The 13,741-nt window shown below is 38.6% G+C and overlaps 1 protein-coding gene across 3 annotated transcripts; it reads left to right on the top strand.

Moving 5' to 3' along the window:
- The first annotated feature begins 4,178 nt into the window (after positions 1-4,178).
- Positions 4,179-8,403, top strand: cx39.4 (connexin 39.4). Of its 3 annotated transcripts, XM_027006316.2 has the most exons (3): positions 4,179-4,301; positions 5,707-5,763; positions 6,605-8,403. In XM_027006316.2, exon 3 carries the CDS (start codon positions 6,614-6,616, stop codon positions 7,685-7,687), a length of 1,074 nt encoding a protein of 357 aa, XP_026862117.2. In that variant the 5' UTR covers positions 4,179-4,301; positions 5,707-5,763; positions 6,605-6,613; the 3' UTR covers positions 7,688-8,403. The 3 variants fall into 3 exon arrangements, with proteins under 3 accessions (XP_026862117.2, XP_026862118.2, XP_026862115.2); XM_027006317.2 differs by lacking the exon at positions 5,707-5,763 and having other exon boundaries at positions 6,611-8,403; XM_027006314.2 differs by lacking the exon at positions 5,707-5,763 and having other exon boundaries at positions 4,180-4,301.
- Positions 8,404-13,741: the final 5,338 nt, after the last annotated feature.

The raw sequence follows: 13,741 nt of genomic DNA, 5'->3' as shown, positions 1-13,741 counted from the left end.
AGTCCATTGATGCTGGAACTAAAACGTGTAATGCCGAAGCAACACATGCCGAGACGGAGCCAAAGCTTTGGAAAACAAATAAGGAAAAACCGGAATGATGGTTATATTAATATCGGTATTTTTCGCAACAAGCAGTAGGCCTACTGACAGCAAATTAATGCAATTTTCACAGGCAACATTCACCACCTCCAGTGACAAATTCTCGGATGTTGTGCAAATTAATGCAGCGCAACGTCGCAGACGGAGTTAGCAAACTTTACATACACGCATCAGCATAACAACTTATTCAGAAAGGAAAAGAAATATTAGTTTTAACTAAAGTTGAGGTTTGTGTGGCAGGGATGAGTTCTCCAAGAAAACAAAGAACAATAGTGTACAGTAGTCACTATTGTAAATTCAGCACCTTGGTCAGCGACAAAGGCCTTCAAAGACCTAACGGTATATTTTCCACTTAAAATGAATTGGCCCAAGATCTAAATTAAGCATATCCCAAATAAAAATGCTAGAACCTGTGCATAAATGCTATAGCTCTCTCATTAAACTATTGCTCCTTGAGTTAAAAATAAATAAACAAACAGTCTTTTAAATAATACAGTACAAAGCTAAAGAAATAATTAGTGAAAGGTGCTACGGTGTACATCACGCAGGAAGAGCACTGTATTGGTGATACAGCCTAAAAGTTCAAACATTGCTCTTGTCAGATCAGCACTTACTGTCCTATTAATGACTTTCATTATTGATTTGACCGATCATAGAGTGAATCTTTAAAGGAAGATGTAGTTGTTTTACAGAGTTTGTTTTAGGTTTTGTTAAGTAAGCCTTTGACTACAAAATTAAGGACATTTGATAAATGTTAATAAGATGGAATTGTTGAGCAGGTGGATGATTTCAACTGGGAAACTTTCTTGGGGCACTACAGCTGGCTCATTTTGTAAACTAGATTTATAGTATTTCACAAGCTAGAGGAACTGGTTCAGGGCCAGAATGCTCCATATAGAAGAATGAAAAATAATGATTTTATTGACTGACAATAAATAATTGACAAAAGGAATTTGCAAACTTTGACAGATGTGCATTGGGTTACTTTCTTTATTAAATTGTATTTGTCATACAATATGTACCCTAATCTGAAACTCTAAACTCCTCCTGGTTCATAGCAGTCTCTTCTCAGAGCTTTAGTTAGATTAGGTTCTTTTTTTTTAATCTGAGGCAATAGGAGAACTTTATTTTGGAGTTATACATTTTAACCTTGACATGTATTATTGATGTTTAAATGATAATATGTACCTTCATATTGTAATTCAGTGCAGAGATGGCTATGATTGCATGTTGGCTTAGTAACATGCTGAATAAAGGGCAGAACTACAGCAGCATGACCTTACAGTCTGAATACTTATCCATCCCATTTCAGGAATGTAAACTTGCATGTACAAAAAGCATTTGTTCACAGTTCAATACAGTTTAACTTGTTACTGGTCCTATAAAGCTTAGCCCAAATGCTCTTTTGGATATTTTAGGAAGATCTTAAGATGTTTAACAGGACAAGAGTAAAATTATCTATATTTTTTGCACATTTAAACCCATTTCTAAAGGCAGAGTCAAGCATTTACATATATATATATATATATATATATATATATATATATATAACTGCAACACACCTACTCTCTCTCTCTCTCTCTCTCTCTCTCTCTTTCTCTCTCTCTCACACACACACACACACACACACACACACGCACAAAACAACAACAACAACAACAACAAAAACAGTGCACAACGTTTCTGGAGGAACAGGATGATTTGGACAAAGGTGAATGTTAGTTTAAAAATTGGGCTGAGGCCTACTGTTTCTTTTTTGTGCCTGTATTACAAATGTATATTTAAGAACAATTAAGTGATGGGACTAACAGTCCCCATTCATTCCTAATTGGGCTGAAAAGGAAGCATGTCATATCTGATTTGTTTTGTGGGTTTTATTAGCTTTGCAGGAAGGAATTTCCCTCTTGAACTTTGATCATAAACCTAAAGTAATTGAGGGTCATTGCTTAGTTAAGGATATGAAAGAAGAATATTCTTCCCCACAGACACCTCATGGCAAATAGAATTTGTATGTGTTAATGGTACAATGCACAGGGGAAGGATAAAACATGATCAGCACTGCAGGAATGGGCAGATTGGGGGAAGAACTACTTAATGCCTGAAACTTCAATGGTATGAGGAGATTCTGATCTCTGTGTGCACATGGCCCAGCCCTTGCCTTAAACACACACACATACACCCACAGACCCACATAGTCTTTTCCCTGAGTTCCTCCTTCTACAGAAGGAACATTTTGGAAAAACACAGTATCGTTTTTATGTACATAGAGTCCATATCAGTAACTAAATAATGTATATTACCACTTTTGCACATATCACAAAAATTCTTTCAGTGAATATTTTTTCACTTTTATCTTTGAGAATGACAAATAAACAAACACACAGCAAACTGCTAGGAAGCATGTGTGCAGTCAAAAATAAAGATCAGCTCTAAATTTATTGCTTAGCTTGTGCCTCCAGCCTTACAGTGTTCAATGCACAAAGACTACAAGATACATTAATGCTTATTGAACAGTTTCTCCAAAAATGTTTTTTATCTGAACCATTTTCTAGAAGCTGTACATCTACAACTTATCCTGCCTAAACACTGTAAGTTTGGTTATAATGAAGATGGTTTGGTAGTGATCTAAACATTGTCAGGAAATTGTAAGCACAACTGGAAGGAGATAGATAGATAGATAGATAGATAGATAGATAGATAGATAGATAGATAGATAGATAGATAGATAGATAGATAGATAGATAGATAGATAGATAGATAGATAGATAGATAGATAGATAGAGAGAGAGAGTTTGTCGAGATGAATCACTGTCAATAGAGACAATTTTCAAAAACACTTCCTTTCTGTATCTGTTCCCAAATTAAACAGGCTCTTTATTCTTCCAAGCATTCAACATATTGACACCTTTTATGATCCAACACTGACTAAATGGCTCATAGGTAAACTGTTACTGTAGAACAGCTTTCTATGCTGATTTGCTGAAAATGGCAGAGTTAGAAACATGAAAAACATTCACAGTTGGCAATGATTTAGTTTACATTCAATTTAGCATATTTTAAAAAGGAGTGCAGTTAGAGCAAATGAAATGTATTACATCAAGTAATGTACAACACAGAAACATCATAATGAACAGAAACCAAGCATGGAGACAAAAACTCATGAGTTCTGCTATGTTTTTAGTTATATAGATAAAACTGTATTAGCCTACCAACCCATTTTTTATACTGGCCAGTCTCTCAAGTCCTCCATAATTCTGTAAGGCTACCTGAAAGAAATGGAATAACTCAAAGAGAAAGCATTCACTGGAGTCAGATCTGTAGATTTTATTATAATTCTGATCCAGATCAGTTCTCAGTTGAGTTGGTGTATGCTTGCCCCCTTTGATCCGCATATTTCTGAAGCTTGGGGCACACAAAAAACAAATAATATGGAGTTATTTAAGTCCTGGTATTCTGTTACTGCTATTTTGTTTGCCTTCTCTTCCTAATGTTCTTGTAGCAGGTTGCAGTTTGGCTTATCAATAAAGTTTAACTCCTTAGAGTTATCTCATCTTATGCTCACTATATTTGCACGTAATGGAACGCCAGATCTCTTTACCTGGGCTGTCTTATAATAAGCATTCCAGTATTAAACCTACTTCCTTACATTCACTGTGTTTGTGTGACATCTAACAGAACGGTAGGCATTTGTGAACGTAAATTCCGAGTGACACCGTGTGGTGAATTTAAGAAATACATATTCCTGTTCATCCATGGCTACGCTTCTCTTACCTTGCAAAATGTTCACTAATGGCGTTGCAAAATCATTTATACAGTTTTATTGTGCATTTAAGCTCAATAAGACGATAATAAATTCTAATGAGTTTCAAGTTGCGATGTGTTTGAGAAGTCCTGTACTATAAATTTACTTCCTACAGTAGAGGGGCTACAGGTCTTAAGGGTTAAAACTCTCCGTGACGAAACTTGCATACCCAAAGGCAGAACTTGGAGAAGCTATTTTTGAATGTATCCATCCCTTTTCCTGGACCAGGTTCCTGTGGGAGGGGCACTGGAAAGCATGGGAAAGTTCTTTACCCCGCGTTTAGAAATTCCCAATAACAGAAGGTTGGCCATCATCACGAACTACGCTTCTGCTACGATTAGGACATACTCAGTCAGAGATACTCTTCGCAAGGCACTACAGGATAATCAAAGAGTGACAGGTAAGACAGATCATATGCGATCATATGCGTTAGTGGCGACGCCGAACGTAACACCTATACAGTCAATGGTGTAAGTGGACGGTCTTACTTCATTAAAAAGCACAGTAAAATATGTTGAGTCACCTCTGGAACATTATATTCAAAATATATGCTAACAGTGTATATATATATATATATATATATATATATATATATATATATATATATATATATATATATATATATATATATATATATATATATATATATTAACTAGCACCGATTACTGCATTTCTAGAGAATTCACATTGCCCTATTTGGACATTTCCACTGCACACATTCTGTTCTCTGGGGCAAAGTGATACATTATCTTTCCGCTGTGTTTCAAACCAATATAAAGGAGAGGGGGATAAGTTTATGAAAATATAATTTAAACAGTTACACATATTCACAGTGTCCCAGATAACCAAAATGATAAGTGCCAGATCCGACCCTTATATCTAAGTGGCTTTTGGTACAACTAGCCAGTACGACACGGATCCGGTTTCCGAATGTGTACCAGCACTGAACCGGCATTAGACCAGTAGTCACGGATTTCTTTATCAATATCAGATCTGTAATGCTTAGTTCCGAACGAGAACTGTATCATCTCCATAATTTAGTTACTTAAATTTAAATTCAATTTATATAACTAAATGTGTAAAATTACTTGTAATGTTTGCATTTAAATTTCTCAGTTAAAATGTGTTTATTAAGAATTAAAGAAATTTTTATTTCAAAATGAAATACTATGGATTGTAAATTGTTTGCATATAATTAAACACAATTACTTTATAGTATAACTTCATAAACATTCCTAATTATAATTCCCATTTCCTAAAATATATAAAGAAACATGATAAGTTAAAACCAGAAGTTATTTAACTTGAAATTGTAGGCTATTTCAAGTGTGAGTTAAAACATGGAACATAACATATTCTTTATGTTTTAACATCAGCGACGTCACTGGTGGTGTCGCGCGTGTTCGGATCTTGGTTTAATGTAAGAATAGATTAACGAATTCATATGCTCAAAAACGTTTGCAAAAACAACACCGTTCCCCTGGCCAAAAAGAGGAAAACAGAAAAGTATACAAACAGATAAGACCAATGGGGTGAAGAGTCAACAAAGGAGATGTTTACACAGATGTAAATCATTTCGTCGTCGCGAATGCAGTCTGGGGACCCTATCGTCCCCTGGGCATACGAAAAGCACGAAAAGGAAAAATGCACTCACTGCCCTACTTAGAAAAAATCGCAATACATTCCATACTCGAAAAACTTATCATGACAGTAGGTTAAGCTTGTTCAATGGTGCTAATAAAGTTTTGCTAGCTAAATTTCTAGCAAATAGATTTTTCTTTTTCTGTGAATCTGACCTCACACAGGTTCCAGTTTATTTACTCTCAACATATAAGCCAAGGCTCCAGAAAAAAAGGGATTGGGTGAGTGACAGTTAATGCTTGGTAAACTATTGCAGCATGGTTCTGAAAATGAATGAATGAATGATGCCTGGAAGATACATGCAAATGAATAGATACCCTACAAATGACTCAGTGTCCCTGTGTCCTGACCACAGATGTTCTTCAAGAACTGTGCATGTACACTGAGTGTACACTGTTTATTTAGGCCTTCCTCTAAAATGTCATAGTGTCACAGTCTTGACATTTGCCAGCTGTCTGTGATGACATGACACCATGTCTCATTTCCTGTGGTGAGTAAAGGGCCTCTAGACATATAAGCTTATAGTCATGTAATTGTCCCATAGGTCTTGCATCAAACACAAAAGTCAGATTCCCTGACATAGTATCAGTCTAGGTTGCAAAGGGATCAATTCAATTTAGAACAAAAATCAGTCTCATTCTAAACATCCAGATTCCCTTACACTGACATTTACATTTTACATTTATGGCATTTAGCTGACACTTTTATGCAAAGTGACTTACAATTATGACTGAGTACAATTTTGAGCAATTACAAGTTAAGGGTCTTGCTCAGGGGCCCGACAGTGACAACTTGAACTGGCAACCTAATGATTACTAGTCAAGTACCTTAAACACTGAGCTACTACTGCCCAGTCACAGATTAAGCATTATCTGAGTCTAAAAAGGAATAGAATAAGAAATTATAATGGACCAGGGCTAAACAGTAGGCTGAAGCTATCATAGCAAAAATGGTAAAAGTCTCTCCCACTGTTGCCTTGTGATGTCTTGTGTCCTTGTGTGTGTGTGTGTGTGCGTGTGTGTGTGTGTGTGTGTGTGTGTGTGTGTGCGTGCATGTGTGTAGGTGCAGAGGATGTCCAGAGCTGACTGGGGTTTTCTGGAGCATCTGCTGGAGGAAGGTCAGGAGTACTCAACTGGCATTGGGCGCGTGTGGCTCACCGTGCTCTTCCTGTTCCGCATGCTGGTCCTGGGCACAGCGGCTGAGTCCGCCTGGGACGACGAGCAGTCCGACTTTGTGTGCAACACCAAGCAGCCTGGCTGCGAAGCTGTCTGTTACGACAAGGCCTTCCCTGTTTCGCACTTCCGCTATTTTGTCCTACAGGTCATCTTTGTCTCCACACCCACCATTTTTTACTTTGGCTACGTGGCCTTGCAGGCACGCAAAGCACAGAAGCTGGGTGAGGGCACAGAGGAGGATTGTAGGAGAGTGCAGGAGGGCAAGGCCCTTGTGGAGAGGCTAGATGTGATCCACGAGGAGGATGAGGAAGGAGAAAAGCAGGTGGTGAAGCAGAAGACACATGCCCCACCTCCAAAGCTCAAAGGGAAGCTACTGGGTGCATATGCTCTTAGCATAGCCCTGAAGGTTGTACTCGAGGTGGGCTTCATTGTAGGTCTGTGGTTCCTCTATGGATTTGTGATTCCAGAAAGGTATGAATGTCAGCGAGATCCCTGCCCTCACACAGTGGACTGCTTCATCTCTCGGCCCACTGAGAAGACTATTTTCACTATCTACACTCAGGTAATTGCTGTGATATCTGTGCTCCTGAACATTTTGGAGCTCTTACACCTCCTTCAACTGTCCATCACGTATTGCCTGGAGAAGAAATATGAGGAGAGGTATGAGTACCAGGGACTAGGGGTTAGGGTGAAAGAGAAGACACCCACAAATCTGGAGCTTACACAGGTGGAGGCTCTATACCAGGAGAAAGGCCATCTCTTTCTCCCTGCAGAAAACAGCAGCTATACTCAGTCTAACTTCAGCTGGACTAAAAGAGACCCCCGCTTAACAGATGACATGCTTCCTGCCTATGCAAACTGTGTTCATAACAACACTCACAGAAGTTACTCAAAAAAAACACACACCCACACTAAACACAATAAGATTGAATCTAAAGAGAAGCTCTCAGAAGTAAAACATTATGTATAAAGAGATATATAGGGGAGGAATTGAAACTGTTTTGCCTTGGTCCAATTTATTAGATCCTGCTTGGAACAATCAGGGTGGGGCATGAAATTCCCCGGCTTTGTTCCCAGTGCTTTACTTTGAGGCAAACATGCCATTTCCCTTGTTTGGATGGACAGTGGAATGTACTGCAGTGTAGGCTGTACTGCATTCATGCAGCAGCATCTAAATCTGGCAAGGGGGGGTGAGGTGATATTTAGCCAGACCTCATTAAAAACCTTGCTTCAGCAGTGCTGATCACCAATCTCCAGACACAAATTCTGGTTCTTGTGGAAAAAGCATAGCCAAAGTGTGGCTTGAGATGAACTGCTCAATGAGTGACTGAGGTACAGCAAAATGTAGCAATTAAAGGAATATTCCACATTTTCAAGTTCATACTGAATATAAACAAAAAGTTAGTGAACAATACCAGAAATACTGTATTTTGTTTCTTCTAAGCTGGTGTAAGTATATAAAGTCCACTAACCGAAGGCTGTACAAAGCCCAATAAATCTCACCACATATAATCAAAGTCTTATTCAGCCAAGTACACAGTTACCAAAAGTGTATTTCCACTTACATTTGACCAGAAAAAACTGTTAGATTTCTATATAGTGGAATATTTCTTTAACAAATAACAATGAAGTAAATTATCTACTAGACAAATATGTGAATGAAAATGAGATATATTTAATAATTACTATTTTTAAATTGTATACTGAATTTATATTTATTGTGCTTAATAAAGATTTTTTTATTTAATTTTAATTCATGTATGTCTTATGATTGTTACAGTTACTGGATAATGATTAAATTGTGATTAATCATACAAATAAAATGCATTGCATAAATAAGATGGTTTAAATAAGAAGATTAAATTGGTCTGAGGTACTCACTATGCAATTCATCACTTGGGGACATCTTCCTTGGTCCCCCTCCTTCCAGTCTCAGAGTACTGGATTTGGGATGAAACCCTTTGTGCATTGTGAGGAGTTTCCTCATCTTGATGTCAGTGGATTCTTATCTCTTCCTTTGTCCATCTTATTATGGTAGAACGTAGGTAGAACGTAGGTGTTGATAGCCTAGATCTTGTTTTTTTTACATTCTGTGGGATTCCAAGATATTTGTAGCTGCCTTTGACATCTGTTTTTTGTTACATTCTGGTAGTATGATCTAGATAAGGTAACTATTCTAGATACCTTCCCTCTCATTGTAACTATCCAACCTCACTTATCCAGTCCGAATGACATTCCAGTGTGCTATATAATGGTGAAATGGATTAGTGAGTTAATTTCTCATTGAATTCAGACATACAGCTTGATGTCATCCATGTAGAAAAGGTGGCTGACATTTGCTCCATTCCATAGCTGGTATCTTTTTCTACTCTTGGTGGGGTGATGATTTCACTGAGAGACTTCAGGCTTTTGCTAAACAGCAGCAGGGACAGGACATCTCCTTCTGCACTTGATGGTGTCTTGTGCTATTGGCTTGAAGGTGGCCTCTAGGGTTTTCTTCCACTGCCCCTATGAGTTCTAGATGAAAGCTCTTACCGAGTCCTGCTGATATAATACATCAGTGATGCTGAAACATTCCAGCATCCACGTGTGGGGCATTGAATCAAGGTGGAGCACTAGTTGGGTCTCTGGTCTTACAGTCTCGAGTGACAGTTTTATCCATGTGTAGCAGGTGCTCGGCTCCTCCTGTGTTATTGCCAATGCCTTTCTAGGCCCAAATCATGTATTGAGCCATGTGCTCACTCATCTTAGCCACAATGAGGCCTTGCAGGAGTTTCCACTTTGTGCAGAGGCAGGTTATCGGACAGTAGATGGATGGAACTTCAGGACCAGAACTGTTCAACCTTCAATTATCCTTTCAGGGTTCTTTCCATTCATTAGCAGCTAGTTCATTTGTGCTTCAAGGTTCTCATGGGGACTATGTCAGGGGCTGGAGCTCTCTAGCTTTTCATACTTGAGACCCTTTCTTGAAAGTCCGCAAGTGTGATGGCTACTGGATCCTGTTCAAAGAGGTTGCTGTGGTCTGCTCTCAGATTCAATAAACATTGGGCATTGTTGTTGTGTGATACCTCCATCTCCCATGTGCTTTGTTCAGCTTTGGTGGGTCTGTTTTTATGCTGTTACCCTGCCACCAAGATTACATTTTGCATGGTTCATGGGATAACATCCTGTTTATTCTCCTGGCTTTGTCTTTTCTTGTGTACCTAGAGCTGTTAATCTCAGGTATGGACAACTTGTTGTACTTCTCAGGTACCTTCATCACACCTTTCTGCATTTCTGATAGCCGGCTAACTACTCTCCATGTTACCCTTATCTTGGCCTCCAACCTCCTTGCTCAACTTCCAACCTCGATGTTCAAGTAACATGCATTCACATCTTCCTGCAGCCCTTCAGATACTTCCCTAGGTCTTTGTAGTCTTCTACAGCTGGTTCCCAGCTTAAGCATCAACTTCTCTTGCAGGTCAGCAGCTCTGGGGTTGAGCTTGATGCATGGGCTCATTGGGTCTTGGTTCCCAATTTCAGGGTGTGGGCATAATGATGATGATGATGATGATGGTGATATCATCCCTCTGACCTGTCATCCCAGCTCCTCTTTGCATTTGTGTTGTACCTCACTGATCTCCAGTTGTGGCATACAAGTTTACATATATAAAACAAAATGTGTATATATAGACAGGGAATGTCTTTCTGAAACCTCAGGGTTCGTGCATATTTATTTGTTTTATATATTTTAATGTCTTTTACCTATAAATACACTTATGAATCTATATCATATAAAAACGTTTAAACATATTTATTACCATTACAACATATGCCACACCAATATATCAGCAATGTCCACGTTTACTACTACTGAACTTCATCCAAAACTTTTAACTGACATAACACTTGAATCACAATCATTACAATTCTGTTAACTAAACAGACAGATGTTTTATAGTATGAGTGACTAAATAATATGATATTGACAGGTAAAAGGGCATTTAAGATAATTCCTTTAGACAAGCAGCCAACATATTTATCTTATATATTTCAGTAATTTATCCAATATTTTTCTTGAAGCCTGAGCACTAGAATGCACAGATGCAATCTAATCCCTCTAGCCTCATCATAAGTGTTTAGTTCTTGACATCCATGTGCCATCAGACCATTACAGAAAATTCCCTGCAAATAATGTCTAAACACAAGAGTCAGATGACTTAATTGACTTGCTATGTAAACAGTCTTTATATATATATATATTCATATAGGAAAAAACTGTAGAATAAGTTGAATAACTACAATGTTTTTCATAATATGGAAAAATCAATTGTCAGAAATTAAAATAATATAAACTGCCTGACATAAGTCATCTTGTGGTTGATAGCCATTCACTTCACCTGAATCGTTGTTATTTTGACTCATTCATCTTATGTCTACCATTCTTTTCACCATAGTCATTTCCAATAATTTACTGAACTATGATAAGTTATCTGTGACAGGAAATGAGTAATTTACTAGGTGGGACAGTTCCTTATTATAAATCTATAATTTATTTTAGAATTTTCTTTTTATAATCTGACTCATCATCAGGATACAAACATGAACATATCAGGGTCTATCAGCAAGGGTCTCTTTAAGAAAAGACCCTTTTTTTTCTCTTCTTGCAAGGTATTTGTTTTGCCAGCAAACTGAAAGTCCATCTAATGAGAGGGAGTAAGCAGCTCTTCTATGATCCTCTTTTTGAGCGATTAATGAACTGTGTGCTGTGATGCTGCCAAATATAATCTGGAATCTCCATGCAGTGCATGGCACTGCAGTCTACAGAAGCGTGTCTGGAATTGGCACACAGTCTGTCATATCCAGCCAATACAGAGCCTCAGAAAATCCCCAGAAGATATGCAGGTCAGTGAACAGCTGGTGAAGGCCATCCATTTTTGTTGCCCTTAGAGATGGACAGCGCCTAGGAGGGCACTGTTGCTGCACGATCCCTCTCGGTAGGGTGTTTCAGGGAAGGCTTCAAGGTCTAAAGCCATTTCCTTTGTTTTTCTAAAATCAGCCATTGTCCTGCCTCAGTCCAAAGGCTGCACAAATAGAAGGCTGTTCTGTTTCAATAACGCAAACACGAAACTGTCTGTCAGCTGTGAATAGATCTTGTTTGTAATACACATTAGGGGATATATTTTACTTGAGCTCACTGAAAATAGGCATTTTAATAGGGAATAGGGTAATTTTTGTGCAATAGACTGCAGGGCTGCTTTTTGTTTTATGCTGCTTTACAGTCATACCAGGGAGAGGAAGCTGCCCTATGTAATGTCATTTCCTGCATCCTGATGTTACCCTGATTGCTGATGCATTTCTGTCTTGTCATTAAATTCATGCTCGGTGACATTCATTCACTCAGAAGACAAACTAATCAGCTCTTCCACCATATGAGCAGTGTATAGCTTGGCTAGGTGGATGAGGCCTCTGAGCATTCAGTCATCCTGCTTTACCTTAGGGATTTGGGCATCAGTGCCAGTCCTTGCATGGTCTGGGCTCAGGAAGCTGCATTGTCTAGCCAAGGTGCCACTGCACACAAGGCAGAACACTCACACTGCATGCCAGATGAAGTGATGAAAATGTCTTTTGCCACAGCCATAACCATAACAAAGAAAAGGACACACAATACCACCAGGGAGAGACCTAAAAATAACAAAAAACTTGTATCTATTAAATATACATCTTCTGTAATATTGAAGGTTTTTCATATGTCCTGCTTAAAATGTCTACTGACATGCCAGCTATGAGAGCAGAATATAAAAATGCTCTCATTCTTTGCCAAAGACAAATAGCCACATGAACTACTGCATGTATATCAAATATACGGTCTCCCGGCTCATGGGGCATTTCCATTTGTCTGAGATTGACAAAAGTACTTGGCTAAACCCTTAATCTATACAGCCAGGAAGAAATGGACTTATGTCAGCTTCCCGATTTCACTGGTGCTCTCTCCAGGGACTGGCCGAAAGGATTGTTCACCAGTGACAATGGAGCAGCAGTGGGCATTGTTGCATTGTTTATGGCGTCATCCCACTTGCTCCCCTGCCCAAAAGTCATGGACACCTCATTAAAGGGCTCTGATGGATGAGGCTGTAGGAAAGAGGGCAGACCAAATTACACATGACACAATAAAGCAGAGAAAATAGCACCAAGTCAACACTTATAATGTTCATTTGATGTTCACCAAGAAGAGCTCTAAATTATCTACTAAATATAACTAGCAGGTATTTATTATTCAAAACAACATTAATTATACAGAGCAGTGACAATCTATCACTTCCAATTCTTAAACTTATATATAGTTAGTCAACTGTTTTATTTCACTTTCACATATGATGGGTTTCAGTAATACTTTAATTATTTGGTTTAATTAAAATAACCATATAATCTCTTGACTAAAGTAAATGCATAAAATGTTACACAAGTATAACTTTTTCCAGTATATGTGCTAATGGACACTTATTTTTCAGATGTCTAATCCACAGTTTAAGTGGGTAAGAGGTATACTGACTGGACCCTGGAGAGTTATGCTATGAAAAATAGAAGTTATTTCTCTAACCATCTAAAATGGGTCTAAAATAGGACAGTACCGCGCAAGTTGTGGGAACTGAACCATGAGGCCCATGGGAAAGGGGAGGATTTAGAGCGCTGTTCCATTGTTTCTGCAGCTGATGGGAATCTTGGTAGCGAAGTCCTGCCGGCATTGTGCTGCGGCTCCTTACACATCCTGGCTGAATAAGTTAGACAGGGCCGGCAGCGTCGCTCCTTCTTCCCATTTCTCAGGAACAATAGAGCCATGTGCATGCTAAGACACAGTCACAGTGCCAAGTTCTCCTTGCTTCCCACTACCTGTCCCTACACCCTTAACCACCTAACCTCACACTCAAGTGTTGCTGGGGGCTCACTATGCATACACGTACAACAGCAATAACCATACATCAGTATCGCCTTCTTTAAAAAAATCTAGTAGCAGCAAAGAACATGCGCATAAGCTTTTTTCTCT

This window comes from Electrophorus electricus, chromosome 8, assembly GCF_013358815.1.
Source record: "Electrophorus electricus isolate fEleEle1 chromosome 8, fEleEle1.pri, whole genome shotgun sequence".
NCBI classification, from domain to species: domain Eukaryota; kingdom Metazoa; phylum Chordata; class Actinopteri; order Gymnotiformes; family Gymnotidae; genus Electrophorus; species Electrophorus electricus.
Note: the sequence above shows the minus strand (reverse complement) of the source record. Positions and strands in the feature narration are given on the sequence as shown.

Coding starts and splice junctions, on each gene's coding strand:
- cx39.4 (XM_027006317.2), top strand. CDS start 6,614: ATGTCCAGAGCTGACTGGGGTTTTCTGGAGCATCTGCTGGAGGAAGGT.